The sequence below is a fragment of the Chroicocephalus ridibundus genome, chromosome 2 (assembly GCF_963924245.1).
Source record: "Chroicocephalus ridibundus chromosome 2, bChrRid1.1, whole genome shotgun sequence".
NCBI classification, from domain to species: domain Eukaryota; kingdom Metazoa; phylum Chordata; class Aves; order Charadriiformes; family Laridae; genus Chroicocephalus; species Chroicocephalus ridibundus.
In genome coordinates, this window is record NC_086285.1 from 129150160 (window position 1) to 129163821 (window position 13662).

Below are 13662 nucleotides of genomic sequence, written 5' to 3' on the forward strand. Positions count from 1 at the left end.
ACCAGATCAGCAGTGAGTGTACTTTTGCAGTGGTGGCTGAGGACATTAAGATTGGTTTTAATCACTTCCACTCCACTGTTAGGATGCTGCTTGCATCAAAATTCTAGTTGTTTTGATTCAGAGTTTTTCCGAAACCTTTGGATCAGCAAGTTTTAACTTTTTAATAGTTGTGCCTGTTTTTTAAATATGGTCTCCGTTAGTAGTAACAGAGCAAAAGACTTAGGATAGTCTTAGAATGTTCTGTTCTATTCTATTGGCTTGCTTAAAATATAAAACGGTATTGCAGCAGCACTTTACTAAAACATGAACTTTTTTCATTCAAAGTGATTTTTAATTGTCAAGTTATGTCTTGCTAAGAAGGTATTAATAGAACTTCTGTTTTCCATACATTTTCATCTGTATTTTTTAGAAGTATGGCAAGAGATTCAGTAAAATACAAGATTCCTGTCAAGCCTATTTGCAAAATAGACTTCTTTCATTCTCATCTGGTGTGATACCTTTCCCTTTATTGCAGAGAAAATCACTGACGACGGTTGTTGGTTTATAAGCAAGTTGTCACTTTGGAACTAGAATTTTTTTAGAGGAGTTTCTGAAATACTGAGATACCAGTTATTTCTAAACAGCATCATATTGGCCAAAATATTTTAAGGTAATACTAAGTATTTTCATATAGGAAAGTAAAAAGACACACACATCTTCAATTCAAGGCAGTAGTTTCACAGAAGAGGGAAGGGATCATCATTCACAATAAAGGAGAAGAAACTGACTGGTAAAACAGATTTTGAAAAGAATTATGGGTGTGAGTGTAGTCTTTGAGAAGTTTCTGGACTTAAGCTACTATAGGAAGAAATACTGTGCAGCTGTACTGTTGGTGCATGTAGGTACTGGTATTTGGTTGCGATTTTAGTCATTATTTTGATTGCTATTTACTCTGGAGTTTTTACTGATATGTGAGATTTGCAGATGGACAATGTCTGAGAGGTATTTATGTTAGTCTAGAAAAACTGAAGTGTCCTTCAGATGAAGGGAGCGCCAAGGCAGGCCTAATTCTGAAAGTGTTGGTGAGACAAGTTGAGAATTGCAGGGACAGAGCAATGTATAGAGACATGACGCGGAAACTGTCCAAATGATTCGTTTGGAGGAGAGTCAAGATGAGTAGTTCGTTCAAAATAATCCAGAGGGATGATGAATCCTTTCATTAACCTTTGAAAGGAAGAATCATGGAGCAATTTCTACATGTGATGGCTTTTAACACCTTGGGGAATGTGCTATCGGGAAGGATACAAATTCAAAAGGGGTGATTTCTGTGGCACTAGGTAGAGCTGCTTCCAGAAGCGATGCTGTAGTCCATCTTCTGTTTTAAAAGAACTTTCTTTCATCGCAGGTTGCTGTTTTAACTTTTCCAAAGTGAAGGTGATAATTTAACAGAACTGCAATTGTTGCAAATGAGAATATTCGGTAATGATTTACCTAATGTGAAATTATCCATTGTATAGATATCATATTGGAGAAGTTTGTATTTTGGAGCCAGTGGGAACTGGCAGAGCACTTGCTCTACTGTTGCACAACCTAGTTAATAAACTGAAGTTCAAGAGAATTTAAATAAAGTGCGGTTACAGTAGATCTTTTTCAAAATATGGAAAAGACCAGGGAGTCTGGAAATACCAGCGAGGGAAATGAAAGTAGTCCTGCTAAAAAGTCGCTTTTTTTGGTTGGTGCTGATGTTTAAATTTCACAAAGTTAGCTGAGTCATGGCACATACTTTGCTGCTCTTGCTTCATACTTGTTAAAGCTCAATATCGGCTCAAGTTGCTGCTCTGCTAGGGAAGCGACACTCAGCTACTTTCAGTGCTTAAGTACAGTTGATTGTGGTTCAATCCTTGTTCAAGCCACAGAGAGATTCTCCTCCTTAACCTCCCTCCCTGCCACTAACCCTCACTGGATTAATCCTACATCCTGTCCATCTTGCTACTTTACGTAACAGGCCGGGTTTGAGACATCTATCTGTGCTTTGGGCTGTGGAGAATGAGCTTAGCTCTAAATGTGTAAGCAGCTGTGAAAGGCAGGCAAGCTTCAGTTTTAATTTTACAGATCTTGGTGATACACGTTTGGAAGTTTAAAAATAAGTTTGAATTCCAGAAAAAGTGAGATTTTGGCATTCCAGAAGCAATTTCTCAAATAGTGTTTTCATTCATTATTTACTCGTATATTGTTGGCTTTTACTGATAATGCAAAATCATTTTACTGTCCTGGGTAACCTGTTGAGCTGCAAATTATTTTAAGTCCTCAGAGTTCCTGAAGATTTTCTAGTTTGCTCTATTAAGCTGCGATCTTTAGGAGTGTCCTGCGTTACGATATTGCATGTTAATAGCATTGATTAACTGTCAAGCAGTGGGAATTGAAGAGGAATTGTCCATTGTAAAATTAAACGGTATTACTGAAGACTGTACCATGCTGCTGGTTAGGGAGGTGACTAGCCCCAGTAGTCAGTGGTAGGAGTATTAATGTGAGCTCCAGGTTTTTTCGCATGATTAAAACAGGCCATCTGTTCTTTGTTAAATGTTTACTAAAACAGCTTTTCTCTAAAAGATTTAAAGAGATGTGCATCTAGTAAACACACCAATATTCTTGAGCACCTTTTTCACCTTATTTCAAATAATAGCAAAAATAATTCTGCTGCAATATCAAATAGGATTAATACCTATTTGTGTTTAATCTTCACTGGTTTCCTTCCTGTGGAAGATTAAATTCTGTACCAACATACTAAATTATGGCTTTGTTATTACTAAGAGCAGCAGGAGAAGTGATTTCTCTGAAGTATGCAGATACATTTTTCGATCTTTTGGTAAAAAATTGTAATATACATATTTTTTTAATAAATGGCAACCTGATCTAGTTGAAGATGTCCCTGCTCATTTCAGGGGGGTTGGACTAGATGACCTTTAAAGGTCCCTTCCAACCCAAACTATTCTATGATTCTAAGTGTATCTTTTGGTAAAAACTTGTAATACACATTTTCTTAATTTTGTAAATGGAAAATGGGGTTCTTTCATTAGAAATTGTGACCCTGTAACTCGAATTAATCCTTTGTAGATTTAAACAAGTAGAACTATTTGAAATAATTCCCTGTGGTAGGCTTAAAGTAATATTTGCTAGTGAAAGCCTGTTCTTCTTTCTTTTTTTCCCTCTTAAGAAAGAGCAGACAACTGGTTTGGGGTAAGAAAATGTATCTTTCAAGCTGCTTCCAATCTCTTCTTGCTAGATTTGTGCTGCTTCTACACAGCTTCACACTAGGGAGCAATGTGGGGTTGTCAGTTAGGGATAAACCGTTTTAGCATATTGCAAAAGTGTAGGCACAGACTTCCTAGAAAAACAAAGTTAATCGCACCCATTTCTTTGAAAGAGTACTACAATTTAAAAGATCATGTATAAGTGAATTACAAAATGTGCCAAACTGCAAAGGGAGTGGCATGTGGCAAAAGTAATGTATTTTCAAGTAATAGGAAATAAAACCAAAGCCTGATTAAGGCAGAGTTGGCTTTTTGTATCTTAATGTTTTGGGGATCGTGAATGATGTGAGACAAAACCACAGTATTTTAATTTGCGCGCTAGGTAATGCACATAACTTGGTACTGTAAATAAAAGGCACTAAGGTTGTGGGTTTTTTAAAAAAATTGTTTCATGCATAACACTTAATGTATAGTCTCAGTTGTTTTAGAGGGTGAGATTGAGTCTTATGGTTAAGCTTTTTGAGGTAGTAAGAATCTGAATTTTCATAGGATGCCATCTTCCAGAGCGAGTTCCGGAGTATTACAGTGTGGAATCACTGCCATTCTCAGTGCTCTACCTTCTGGCCAGACCTTACATTAAAGCTACGAATGTCAAATCATGAATGGCTGACATCGCTGTTGTGGAGACTTGGAAAGCTGTCTGCCTTATGTTCGCATTTGCTGTGCTGAAAGTTGTTGTTCAGACTTCTAAAACAAGCAAGCAAACAAACAAAAAAAAGAATCTGCAAGTCTTAGAAAGGAGACAAGGATTAATTTTTTTAAGTTGATTAAAAAGGTAGTAAGAATACTCAAGCATGTATAAAACTTCACATTGATTTCTATGACATGGTCATATCACTAATGAAGGTGCAATCTTGAAAATTTTATAGCCTTAAATTTACATGGCATTACTGGATTTCTTGTGGTTTTTAATATTTGTTGGCTTGGCTGTTTCATGTGCTTAAGAGGAAGAAAAAGAAATTAAACCACCAGTTCTGATTTGTTCTAGAAAGTTCTGCTTTATGCACGAGCCTTTAGATAGCTGTAAAAGTCTCTCTCAATATGGCAAACATAGTGAAGTGCTAAACACAAGGTAGTTGGTCAATACAAATTTTACAAATAACGGAAAGAAAAACTTGGATTTCTTGTACGTTAGCGAACAGTAAGTGAACAGTATTTAAAAAGAGGACTGAGTATTGTGGTGGACGGCTCGGTGAAGACGATGAAGTTTGCACTTGAGGTCTCTGAAAAACTTAGTATGCATGAGATAAGAAATGGCAGATAATATAGAAATATATTGACTACCTTGGGAAAATGTGGGTTAAAAGTACTGCTCTGAAAACCTATGGATAAGAAGTACTTCCAGGTGATCCATGTAATATCCTTGTCTTTTCCTACCTAAAAATAAATGTTAGACAGTACAAGTACAAGTAATGGTCTGAGGTATACAGAAGACATTTTTGTTCTGTGTCACAGAACAAATCTGAGGAGACATTCAATTCAGTCAACCAAATTCAAAACCAATTAGAAGATTTTAAAAAATCTCTATTTTATGTAATGCATAATTGGATTGCAAAACTCATTGGCACCACTAACTTTCTGGGATCAGCATTTTCTATACACGTATTCAGTCTTTGCAAACTTCCCAGCAAAAAGATATGTAAGTGTTATGGTGGTTACAGATTTCTAGAAGAGGTATTGGTTCATACTTCAGGATGGCCTAACATGAGATTGCCTTGAGGTGGGGCTGATTGATGTGGTACTAGTGCAGTGTGCGCATCAGGTTTGCATTAGAGATGAGTTTCCACTGCAACTAAGACTCCGTTGCACTAAAAAGTATCTTAATAAACAGGTGAAGGACAGAAATAGGCAGAAGTCATCCTGGAAGGTCTTGGTTTAAGAACTTGGGTAGACCCAGATCTTCGGTCTGGCATTCAGGCCTTCCCTCTTGTCCTGGAGTATCTTCCATGAAGAACTGCAGTGTCTAGCTTGTACCATTCAAACCACTCCCAAACAGCAATAAAGAGCTGTCGTCAATTCTTGACAGCCTTGCTCCTTCTGATGCTTGGGTAGCTTCTGAGTGTGTGAGTGTTTTCAGGGCGCTGTGGGTTATTTTGCTACTGTGAAGAAATGCTGAAAATAGTTAGGATTGCACTGTTCAGTTTTTTTACATTCAGAAGACTATATTAATATATTTGGAAAAATACATGTGCATTCACTTGCTCATGTAATGATATTAAGAATTTTATTTCCTCAATCTTAAATGCATTGTTTTCTTAGATCCAAGAAGCTAAAGTCTATGTCTGTGTATGCCCATCAGTTCTCTTTATGCTCAGGGGCTGGGTTTGTAGTCGTTCCATTGCACGTTTGCCACTCTTAAGAAAGTGCAGTTTGAATAAATAGCGAAGAAAAGGAAACGTGAATAACATTACAGGCAGTTACACAGGCACTGCCGTTCCGGGAAGTAAAATTATGATTTGCTGTAAACCTTCCTTCTCCCCAGTTCAATGAATCAAACATCTCATATGGCTAAACTTCATGACCATGGCTAACTCTTCCACCTAGAATCATCCCGATTTAATTTTTAGGGAAGAGGAAAGGAGGAGAAACAGAGAGAGAGAGAGAGAGGATGGGAAAATGATCTGCCTGTATATGCAGTTGCAAGGAAGGCATCAGTACGGTGTCATGGTACTACTTTTCTTTTTGAAAAGCACTGTCGTCCTGCGTTTATAACCACAGGCAGGTAGTGAGGAGAAGGTTAGAACTTTGATATGCCGCAAAGTCATGGTAGAGTTTAGACATTTTTTTCATTGCAGACTCACAGATCTTTGTGTGGAACAGAACCATTCAGAAGAAAAGAGTTGCAAATATATCCAACATGTTTAGTTCAGGCACTTGACATGTCTGTAATTATACATAGGTTTTCATGTACTTCATGAGTCTAGTGTAAACCTTATATGCTATACAGACTTTGAAATGGGATGTTTTTGCAGGTTTACAAACACTTAAAGTAGTTCTCTGTCCAATCTGTAGCAAGAACAAATCTGTTTCAATTACAAGTAGGGAGCTGTGGATGTTTGACATAAAATGTAACATTATATTACCTTTTAAAGTGGCTTAATCCTTCACGTGCTGATCAAAATACCTCTTGTCACAGCTGAACTAATGTAAATTGCCTTGATTAATTTTTTTATAAATACAGCCTGTGAATATACTTTATTTTCCTTTGCATGTCTAGAAATAAACTCTAACAGTTTTTTTTCCCGGAGGACAAAATTCCAGTGCAACTGAATAATTTGTAACAAGTTACTCATTCTACTAACAACTATTTTGAAATATCTGAAATAACAGTTGCTTTTCTTCTGCATCTAAACATTGAAGACTGTAAATATTTTATATACAAGCTTTAGAATAATTTTACCCTTGCTGTATGAAAAATTGCTGGTTGCTTTGCTACTGTTTAACTGCAGAAAGACTTGGTTTTTACTGTTTTATTGTACAATGTTTCAGATATGCTACTAGGTTAACCTTCTGCTTAGTGTTTTCTGCCTCTGTAACGTCTTGCTCCAAAAAAGCAAAGTTTTCGAAATCAAAGTTGCAAATCTACAATTTTATTTCTATTTGTCTCTCTCAGCATTCTCCGTCGGAACCCTATTTAGAGAAACCAGTGCCGGATATGACTCAGGTTAGTGGACCGAATACCCAGCTAGTGAAAAGCGATGATTATCTGCCATCAATTGAGCCGCAGCCACAGCAAAAGAAAAAGAAAAAGAAAAACAATCACATTGCTGCAGAAGGTCCCAGTAAAGGTTTTGGTAAGGAAGATTTTCCTGGGGGACTTGACAGCCAGAATCTAAGCAGAAACTCCGTGGATTGCTCCCAAGAAGAGAAGAAGAAAAAGAAAAAGCCCAAGGCAAAAAAAGAACCGAAGGATCCTAAAGAACCCAAGGAAAAGAAGGAACCCAAGACCCCCAAAGTCCCTAAGACCCCTAAAGAGCCAAAGGAAAAGAAAGCAAAAAATACCACGCCAAAACCCAAGACCAGCAAAAAGGCTAGGTAAGTCAGGAAACTTCTATATGTGATCAGAGAAAAACAGTGTGTTTGTGGGATTTCTAGAGCATCTGTGCTAAATGGCGTGGGTGGAGAGGAAATCTTGTTTTGTCGTTTGCCTTCTACCATCTACAACATGTTTTTGAGGAACTTGGGCACATTTCTCTTGTTTGGCTTTCCTGTTTATGGGGCTATAGTTATTTTAAACAAGCTGGAAAGGCAGAAGTTTTAACTTTTCTTTTCAAGGCATAAAAATTTCTGGATGTGTTACATTTCAAAACTAACTCTTTCTCTTCTAATGCTCACCTGTCCTGCTGTGTGGTTTGTGTATTAAGAAATTAAATTGCTTCAGTATTAGTGTAGGTTTGACCAAATCCAGAGGTGAAGGCTTAGAGTAAAAAGATGTGATGACATTTTTCTCTATTTAGAGAAGTTAGGTACTGTACCATTGTTACAAGTAGTACAGCCCTTACAGACACTATTTTATACTGACACAACCAAAGGGCTATAAGCTCTGCTGTTAAAAAGGCATTTTTATATGAGTATTGATGTGTCTTCACTGTAGGGATTATATTCATTTTGATGTTTCATGTAAAGATAATTTTCCTAGCAGAAAATCTTTGTGGATAGACCAGATGCTTCAATCCTGTTCCTTAACTGTTTTCACTCAGCATCGTGTCCCTTTATCAGGACAGGCTTAAAATGCTACGGAGTAGTATGAGAAAGAACAAACTGCCGTTACACATGAGTAAATACGTCATAGATAATAACAGAGACTCTTTCCTTACCCCTCAACTCCCTAAACACCATGATTATAAATGCCTACTTGAAAGAAAACTGAGAGGAAAAAGACATTAAAGCTCAATTTTTTTTTCATTTGTACCTAGAATTTCTTACAACTGTTCTGAATTTGTTCCAAACATCTGAATCTGTTTTTCGAGATGTGGCTAGCGTTATAAAATATAACTTCCAGATGGAAGAACAGCCAGACTTGGTTAATCCAAATCAGTTTGCAAAATCCATTTGTATTAGGGTTTAAAAATTACAGTTAATGAATCAGCTTTGCATACATTCTACAAGACTGACTATTGGTTAGGTTTGATACAGCTGCATGGCTAAATGAGGCACGGACAGTAAGATGTTACTTGTTCCTTTAGCAAGGAAAAGAAGTGTCTATATTAGCAAAGATGATGTTTCCTGAAGAATTTATAAACACTGGCTTGTAAAATCAAATATTGTCCTGAACAGGTTATTTTTACTGTTCAGTAAATTACTGTTGATCAGCCTATCCCTATTGCAGAAGTTACTTTGGCTGTGTTCCAGACTGTCCTAAGGATGGGGTTTACATACACAGCCATTTGCAGCTGAGAAAAACTCTTCAAGTTGTATATCTCTCAGTATCTGTTTTTGAAACCAAAATACTCTATCAGCTAAAATAACCTTTTTGTTCCATTTCCCTATAGTCATAGGTTTAAAGGCTGACCAGGCCATATTGTCTGGTATTGAGCAGTTTTTGCCGCCAAGAAGTAAGAAAGCTTTTACTGCAGGACTTCTCAATTGCTGCGGTTTTACAAGGTTTTGACTACAGTGAAGCTTTGTGTTATAAGCAATGGTTAGAAGGAGTCTGCCTCAAAAACATGCATGGGTTCCTGTGGCTGTGCTGGACATCAGACCTCAGAGCTGGTCTGTCCTGTCCACTCAATCCAAGTATCTCTTTGCACGTCTTCTCTCAAGCTTGGGACGTGCCATGCTGATTAAAGGAGTAGTGTTTCCTTTGAAGGAACAAATCACAGCTTTCTTAGTTGTATTTGTAGGAGAGTCTTTATCTTCTTTCTCATGGGACTCTTGTCCCTGCTAGGTGACTTACAATATTCTAGTAAGTACTAAGCCCTGATGTTTTACCTGTGAGAGAAACGTGTTTGGAGCAGCATTAAGAGCATTTGCTGTTCCTTATGCTTACTCAGGGATGTGTAGAAAATTCTACTTTTCCCATAATGGCCTTGTGTCTCTCTTAGCAAATGCTTTCTTGAAAACAAGGTTGTTCCCATTTTGTGGTCTTGTCAGCTTCAGTATCAAACTTCTTTGAAGAACTGTGAGACTGTGTTGGGATGCTGTGCCGCCAAGGAATTTTAAATCGGTGGAAGAAATTTGCTTGCTTTGGCAATATCACAGACTGGGGAACCTGTCCAGTGACAGATCACTGAATCAAGGTTTTAAATAAATCAACAGTCCAAACGTTTAATCATCTGAGCCACAGTATTTCAGCAGCACTAACTCCGGAAAGGAAATATTACAGTAGCTGAGATGATTAGAGATTAATGCAAGTTAATATAGATTATGGATGATTATGTAGAAGTAAAATATTTTGATAAAGTTAGTATCTGGCATGTCTTGTACTACTACTGCTTATATTGCTCAATATTTTCCCTCTAAGCATTGAAAGGATTAGTGTGATTTTTAGATTTCTAAAACTTTCTAAAAACTAACAGTTTTCATTCCTGAATAAGCTGATCATTTTTAATAGTAGAGTTTTGCACTCATGTAAAATTCAGGGAAATAAAGTAATGAGACATAGGAAATGTATTTATTGAAGAACAGGTTTTTTGGATACAGCATAATAAGTCCTTGATAGTTAATTTTGATATTAGAGTATATGCATATTTAAATACCAGATTTTTTAATGTCTTAACCATTTTGTAATTTAATATAGCTGGTGATGTAACCCTGTTATTACAGTTCCAATTTTGACTAACAGTATAATCCTTTTATTAAACAAACAAAACCAAAAAAACCCAGAAACTTTATCCTTCACATCTCTTCTATATTTGGTGTAAGTTTTGACAAAAATGAACAGCCTGCCTCACCAAAATGCACCTTCATGTGAGGGACAACAGTCATATAGGAGAATGGAAGAAACTGATTGATTTCATGCTTGTTTGAATTGTATGTCCAGTGGCATCTTAATAAGAAAGAAAACACACAAATGGGCTGCTAGTATGTTACACAGCATACTTGGTGATTTTGAAAGAAAGACCACACATTAATATTGTACTATTACACTTGTAATGGATATTAGCCCAATCCTGCCAATACAGAAAGACAAATATAATGGTGGCTGGAAAAAAACGTTTGCAAAACAAATGTGTTGTGGATCAAACTAGTGGGGTCTGAAAGCAAAATGAAGGTATACCTAGGATCACAAAGGAAGGGTTTTCATTAAATATGTGTGCAGGTGCTGAGTATTTTGTGGGCTCTTAATGTTGCGGAGCCAGCTTCAAGCACAAGCAAAGCAGGCAGTTTTTTCCAAAAGTAGATGGACAGGGAAAGGCAAGTAGTCCTACTGAATTGCAAAGTCATGGCTCAGATGTCTGTTCCTCCTGTGCCTGTCCCTGGAGGAGATGAGGACCACCTGTTTGAGAAGATCACGCTGCAGCGCAGCTGATATCTCTCCCGCTGCTTCCTATGAAACCCTAGAGAGTGGCCACTGATTATGGTGGGAGAAGCAGTAACTATTTGTGAGGGCCAAATGGCAGCTCTTTTTAGGAGCTTGTCCCTCCTCCTGTCTCCTCAAAGCAGCATGCTGTGCCTTGTAGGGCTGCTCTTACCTGCTTCCTGCCCTCCCTGTGGCAGGGGAAACTCTTCGTCCTGCCCATGCATACGGCAGCAGGCTGGGATGCAGGGTTGGGCAAGTGGGTTGCTGCTCGCAAGCGGAGTGCTAAGCCTGAGTGTAATTACCTCTTGTCGAGGGAGGTGGAGACAGGCTTTTTTGGCGCAGATTCACTATTTGTTGTATCGGAAAGGGGATGGCTCCTGGCTGCGGAAGCGGGAAGAGGCTGCTGCACAGGGGAGCAGTGCAGACTTCAGGACGCAGCACCCTGGGGAGCTGAGGGGCAGGAAGAGAGGTCCCGAGGTGGTGGTGGTAGTTTCCACTCCCAAGCTCGGATCATCCTGAGCAAGGCAGGAAGGGGGGTGCCTGTGGGAGAGAACAGGAAATCGTGCGAGATTTCCATGCACGCGTCCACTGAGGCTGTTCCTGTTCACACCTGTCCTCATCTCGCTTTTGAACCAGCCCAGCTGCCAGATATTTACCTTTGCCTTTGCTGCAGGCAGGCTTTGTGGGCTTTGCTCTTACCGAAGTGTACTTTTTAGTAATTTGGCTGAGGTTTCAGTCTGGAAAAAAACCTTGTTGTCCTATTGTTTTTCCTAATTTTTTGACATATAAAAATTGGTTAAAAAAAAAGTTTTAATTACACTAGGAGCTTTAAAAATAATTGTTTTTTTCAGGTAAGGCTGTACAGAAAGTCTGAGAGCTCTAACATTTTGAGAGGGTGGGATTATTCCTTTTATGATTTTGATGCTCCACAGTGGATGTGTAACACTGGTTTTTTTTAAGCCAGGTTCCAATCACGAATTTGTCACAGGACAGTGTTCCCCAATAGTAAAATAGGGATCAATAGACTATCTGACTTATTTTAAATGTTTAAATTACAAAGAAAAGCATCATCCAAATCCTGATTGCCATCATAAATGAATCTGTCATTTACCCAGATCAGATGCAGTAGTTGCACAGTGTAAACATAGGGGCTAATTACTTCCTCTCTTAATCCTGCTAAGCATGCCATGCTTTTTGGGGGTATTTTTGAGTCAGATGGTTTGGCCCTGGTAAATTCCTGGAGTTTGACCCAGCTCTGTAGGTGGCTGCTTGACTAACTGACACAAAACACTTTGTCAAAGTTTGGATACTTGTTCTCAAATTGTAATTCAAGCTTTCTTTTCAGTTGTCCTATGTGCTGCTTTCCTCTTCAGCCCCTGTTTTCCTTCGTGTTGTTTGCTTGTCTGACCTTCTGCAGGTTGTCTTCTTACTGATCCCCTTTAGTCACTATGCTATGCAGTCCTTGGGGATAAGAGGATGAAACCAGAAAGTGTTATTGGACAGCGAGATTGTAAGACATCTAATCTGAAATGTCTGTGTTTGTATCCCTTGAATACAAGGACTGCTTTTAACTGACAGTTTAAAAATATTTTTGTGTTTTGTGTGTGGCAAATACTGCTTTAGTGTCTCCCAGATTTCTAGTTCTTGTTTTGGGACTGGATGCTATCTTGTCTCCAGTGGGCTTTGGATAAATTTGGTATTCATGCATGTGTAAAAACAAATATGAGAGATAACTGTCTAAATGTGTATATTACAGTTTGTGTTCCTTGTTGCCAGATCCGTAAAGCACTATCAGATGTGCATCCAGAGTTAAGCATTGACACACAGACCCTAGCGGTAATGGCAAAGTGTCTAAGAACAGGATTTTACCTGCCTGTACTTACATGTGGAAAGGTGATTCTGGTCCAGCCTAACACCATTCCTGAATGGCATGAGTATGATCTGCTGGAAAGTGGAAAGCCTGAGTCAAACGTGGGTACATTAAATTGTCAGGAACAGATCACACTGGCTCTGTGGGAAGATGGAGAGGAACAACAGCTGCCGACAGTTCAGGGACGCTGATGCTCCCACCGGCCAGGTGAAGCTCCTGGATGTGGGATGCGCTGGGAAGCAGTGCCTCGCCTCACTCAAGGGGACAGTGCAGTCCTTCTCTGGTTTAGTTGTACTTCACCTTATTTTCTTGAAAGAAACTGTAGCTGCGCATTTAAAAAGAGCAATTCTGCTGAATTTAGAACTTAGAACTCCTGGTGAAGCTGCACACGGGCTTTGTTCTCCCCAGGTTGGTGGCTCTTTCACGTGGCAGTTCTTAACTGGCCTGGCAAAGGGGGAGATGGTGAAACTGTGTCCGAATTGCTTCGGCCTTGTCTCCCTTGCCCAGAGTGACTGCGTACGCTGAGGCACGGCTCGGGGGGGTGTATATAGGTCATGAAATACTCTTAGCTCGGAGTCCCTGCCGCTGTGAGCGGGGAAGGGCCTGACGGAGGCTGGAAAGGAACCTTTGTCGGGGCAGAGCGGCCGCTGGGGTCTTTGTCTGGGCCTCTGCCCGGGGCAGGCCAGGTCCTCGTTAGCACTTCCTGGCCTTTCAGCAAATTGATATTTTATCGAACCTAGGGCCGTGCTATTTTTCTCGACTTTAAGCCTGTTATTCATAGGCGGCGGTGCGCCCAGTAACGACGGTGAAACTTAATTGCGCTCCTCGCTCTGATTTACAGGGGGTCAGGGGCTGAAAGCGCCGTCCGGCCTTGCCAGGCTGCTTCACCTGGCAGCCGCTCCCGCTCCCCTGAGCGGGCTTACCTTTCGATTTAAACAAATTCGAGCAATATGGAAGGCATGGGCTGTTTTTCGGGGGTGTTTTTTGTTGTTGTGTGTTTTGGTTTTTTTTTTTCTTTTTTTTTTTTCTTTTTTTCTTTT

General features: G+C 39.2%; 1 protein-coding gene across 6 annotated transcripts in view; it reads left to right on the plus strand.

The window, feature by feature from the left end:
* The window catches only part of CHD7 (chromodomain helicase DNA binding protein 7), a 133677-nt gene that overhangs the window by 67945 nt on the left and 52070 nt on the right, over positions 1 to 13662 (plus strand). For all 6 annotated transcript variants that reach the window (XM_063326925.1, XM_063326930.1, XM_063326931.1 and 3 more), the window contains one exon: positions 6904 to 7325. In XM_063326925.1, coding sequence (XP_063182995.1) covers positions 6904 to 7325 — 422 coding nt within the window. The remainder of the gene's footprint in view (positions 1 to 6903; positions 7326 to 13662) is intronic.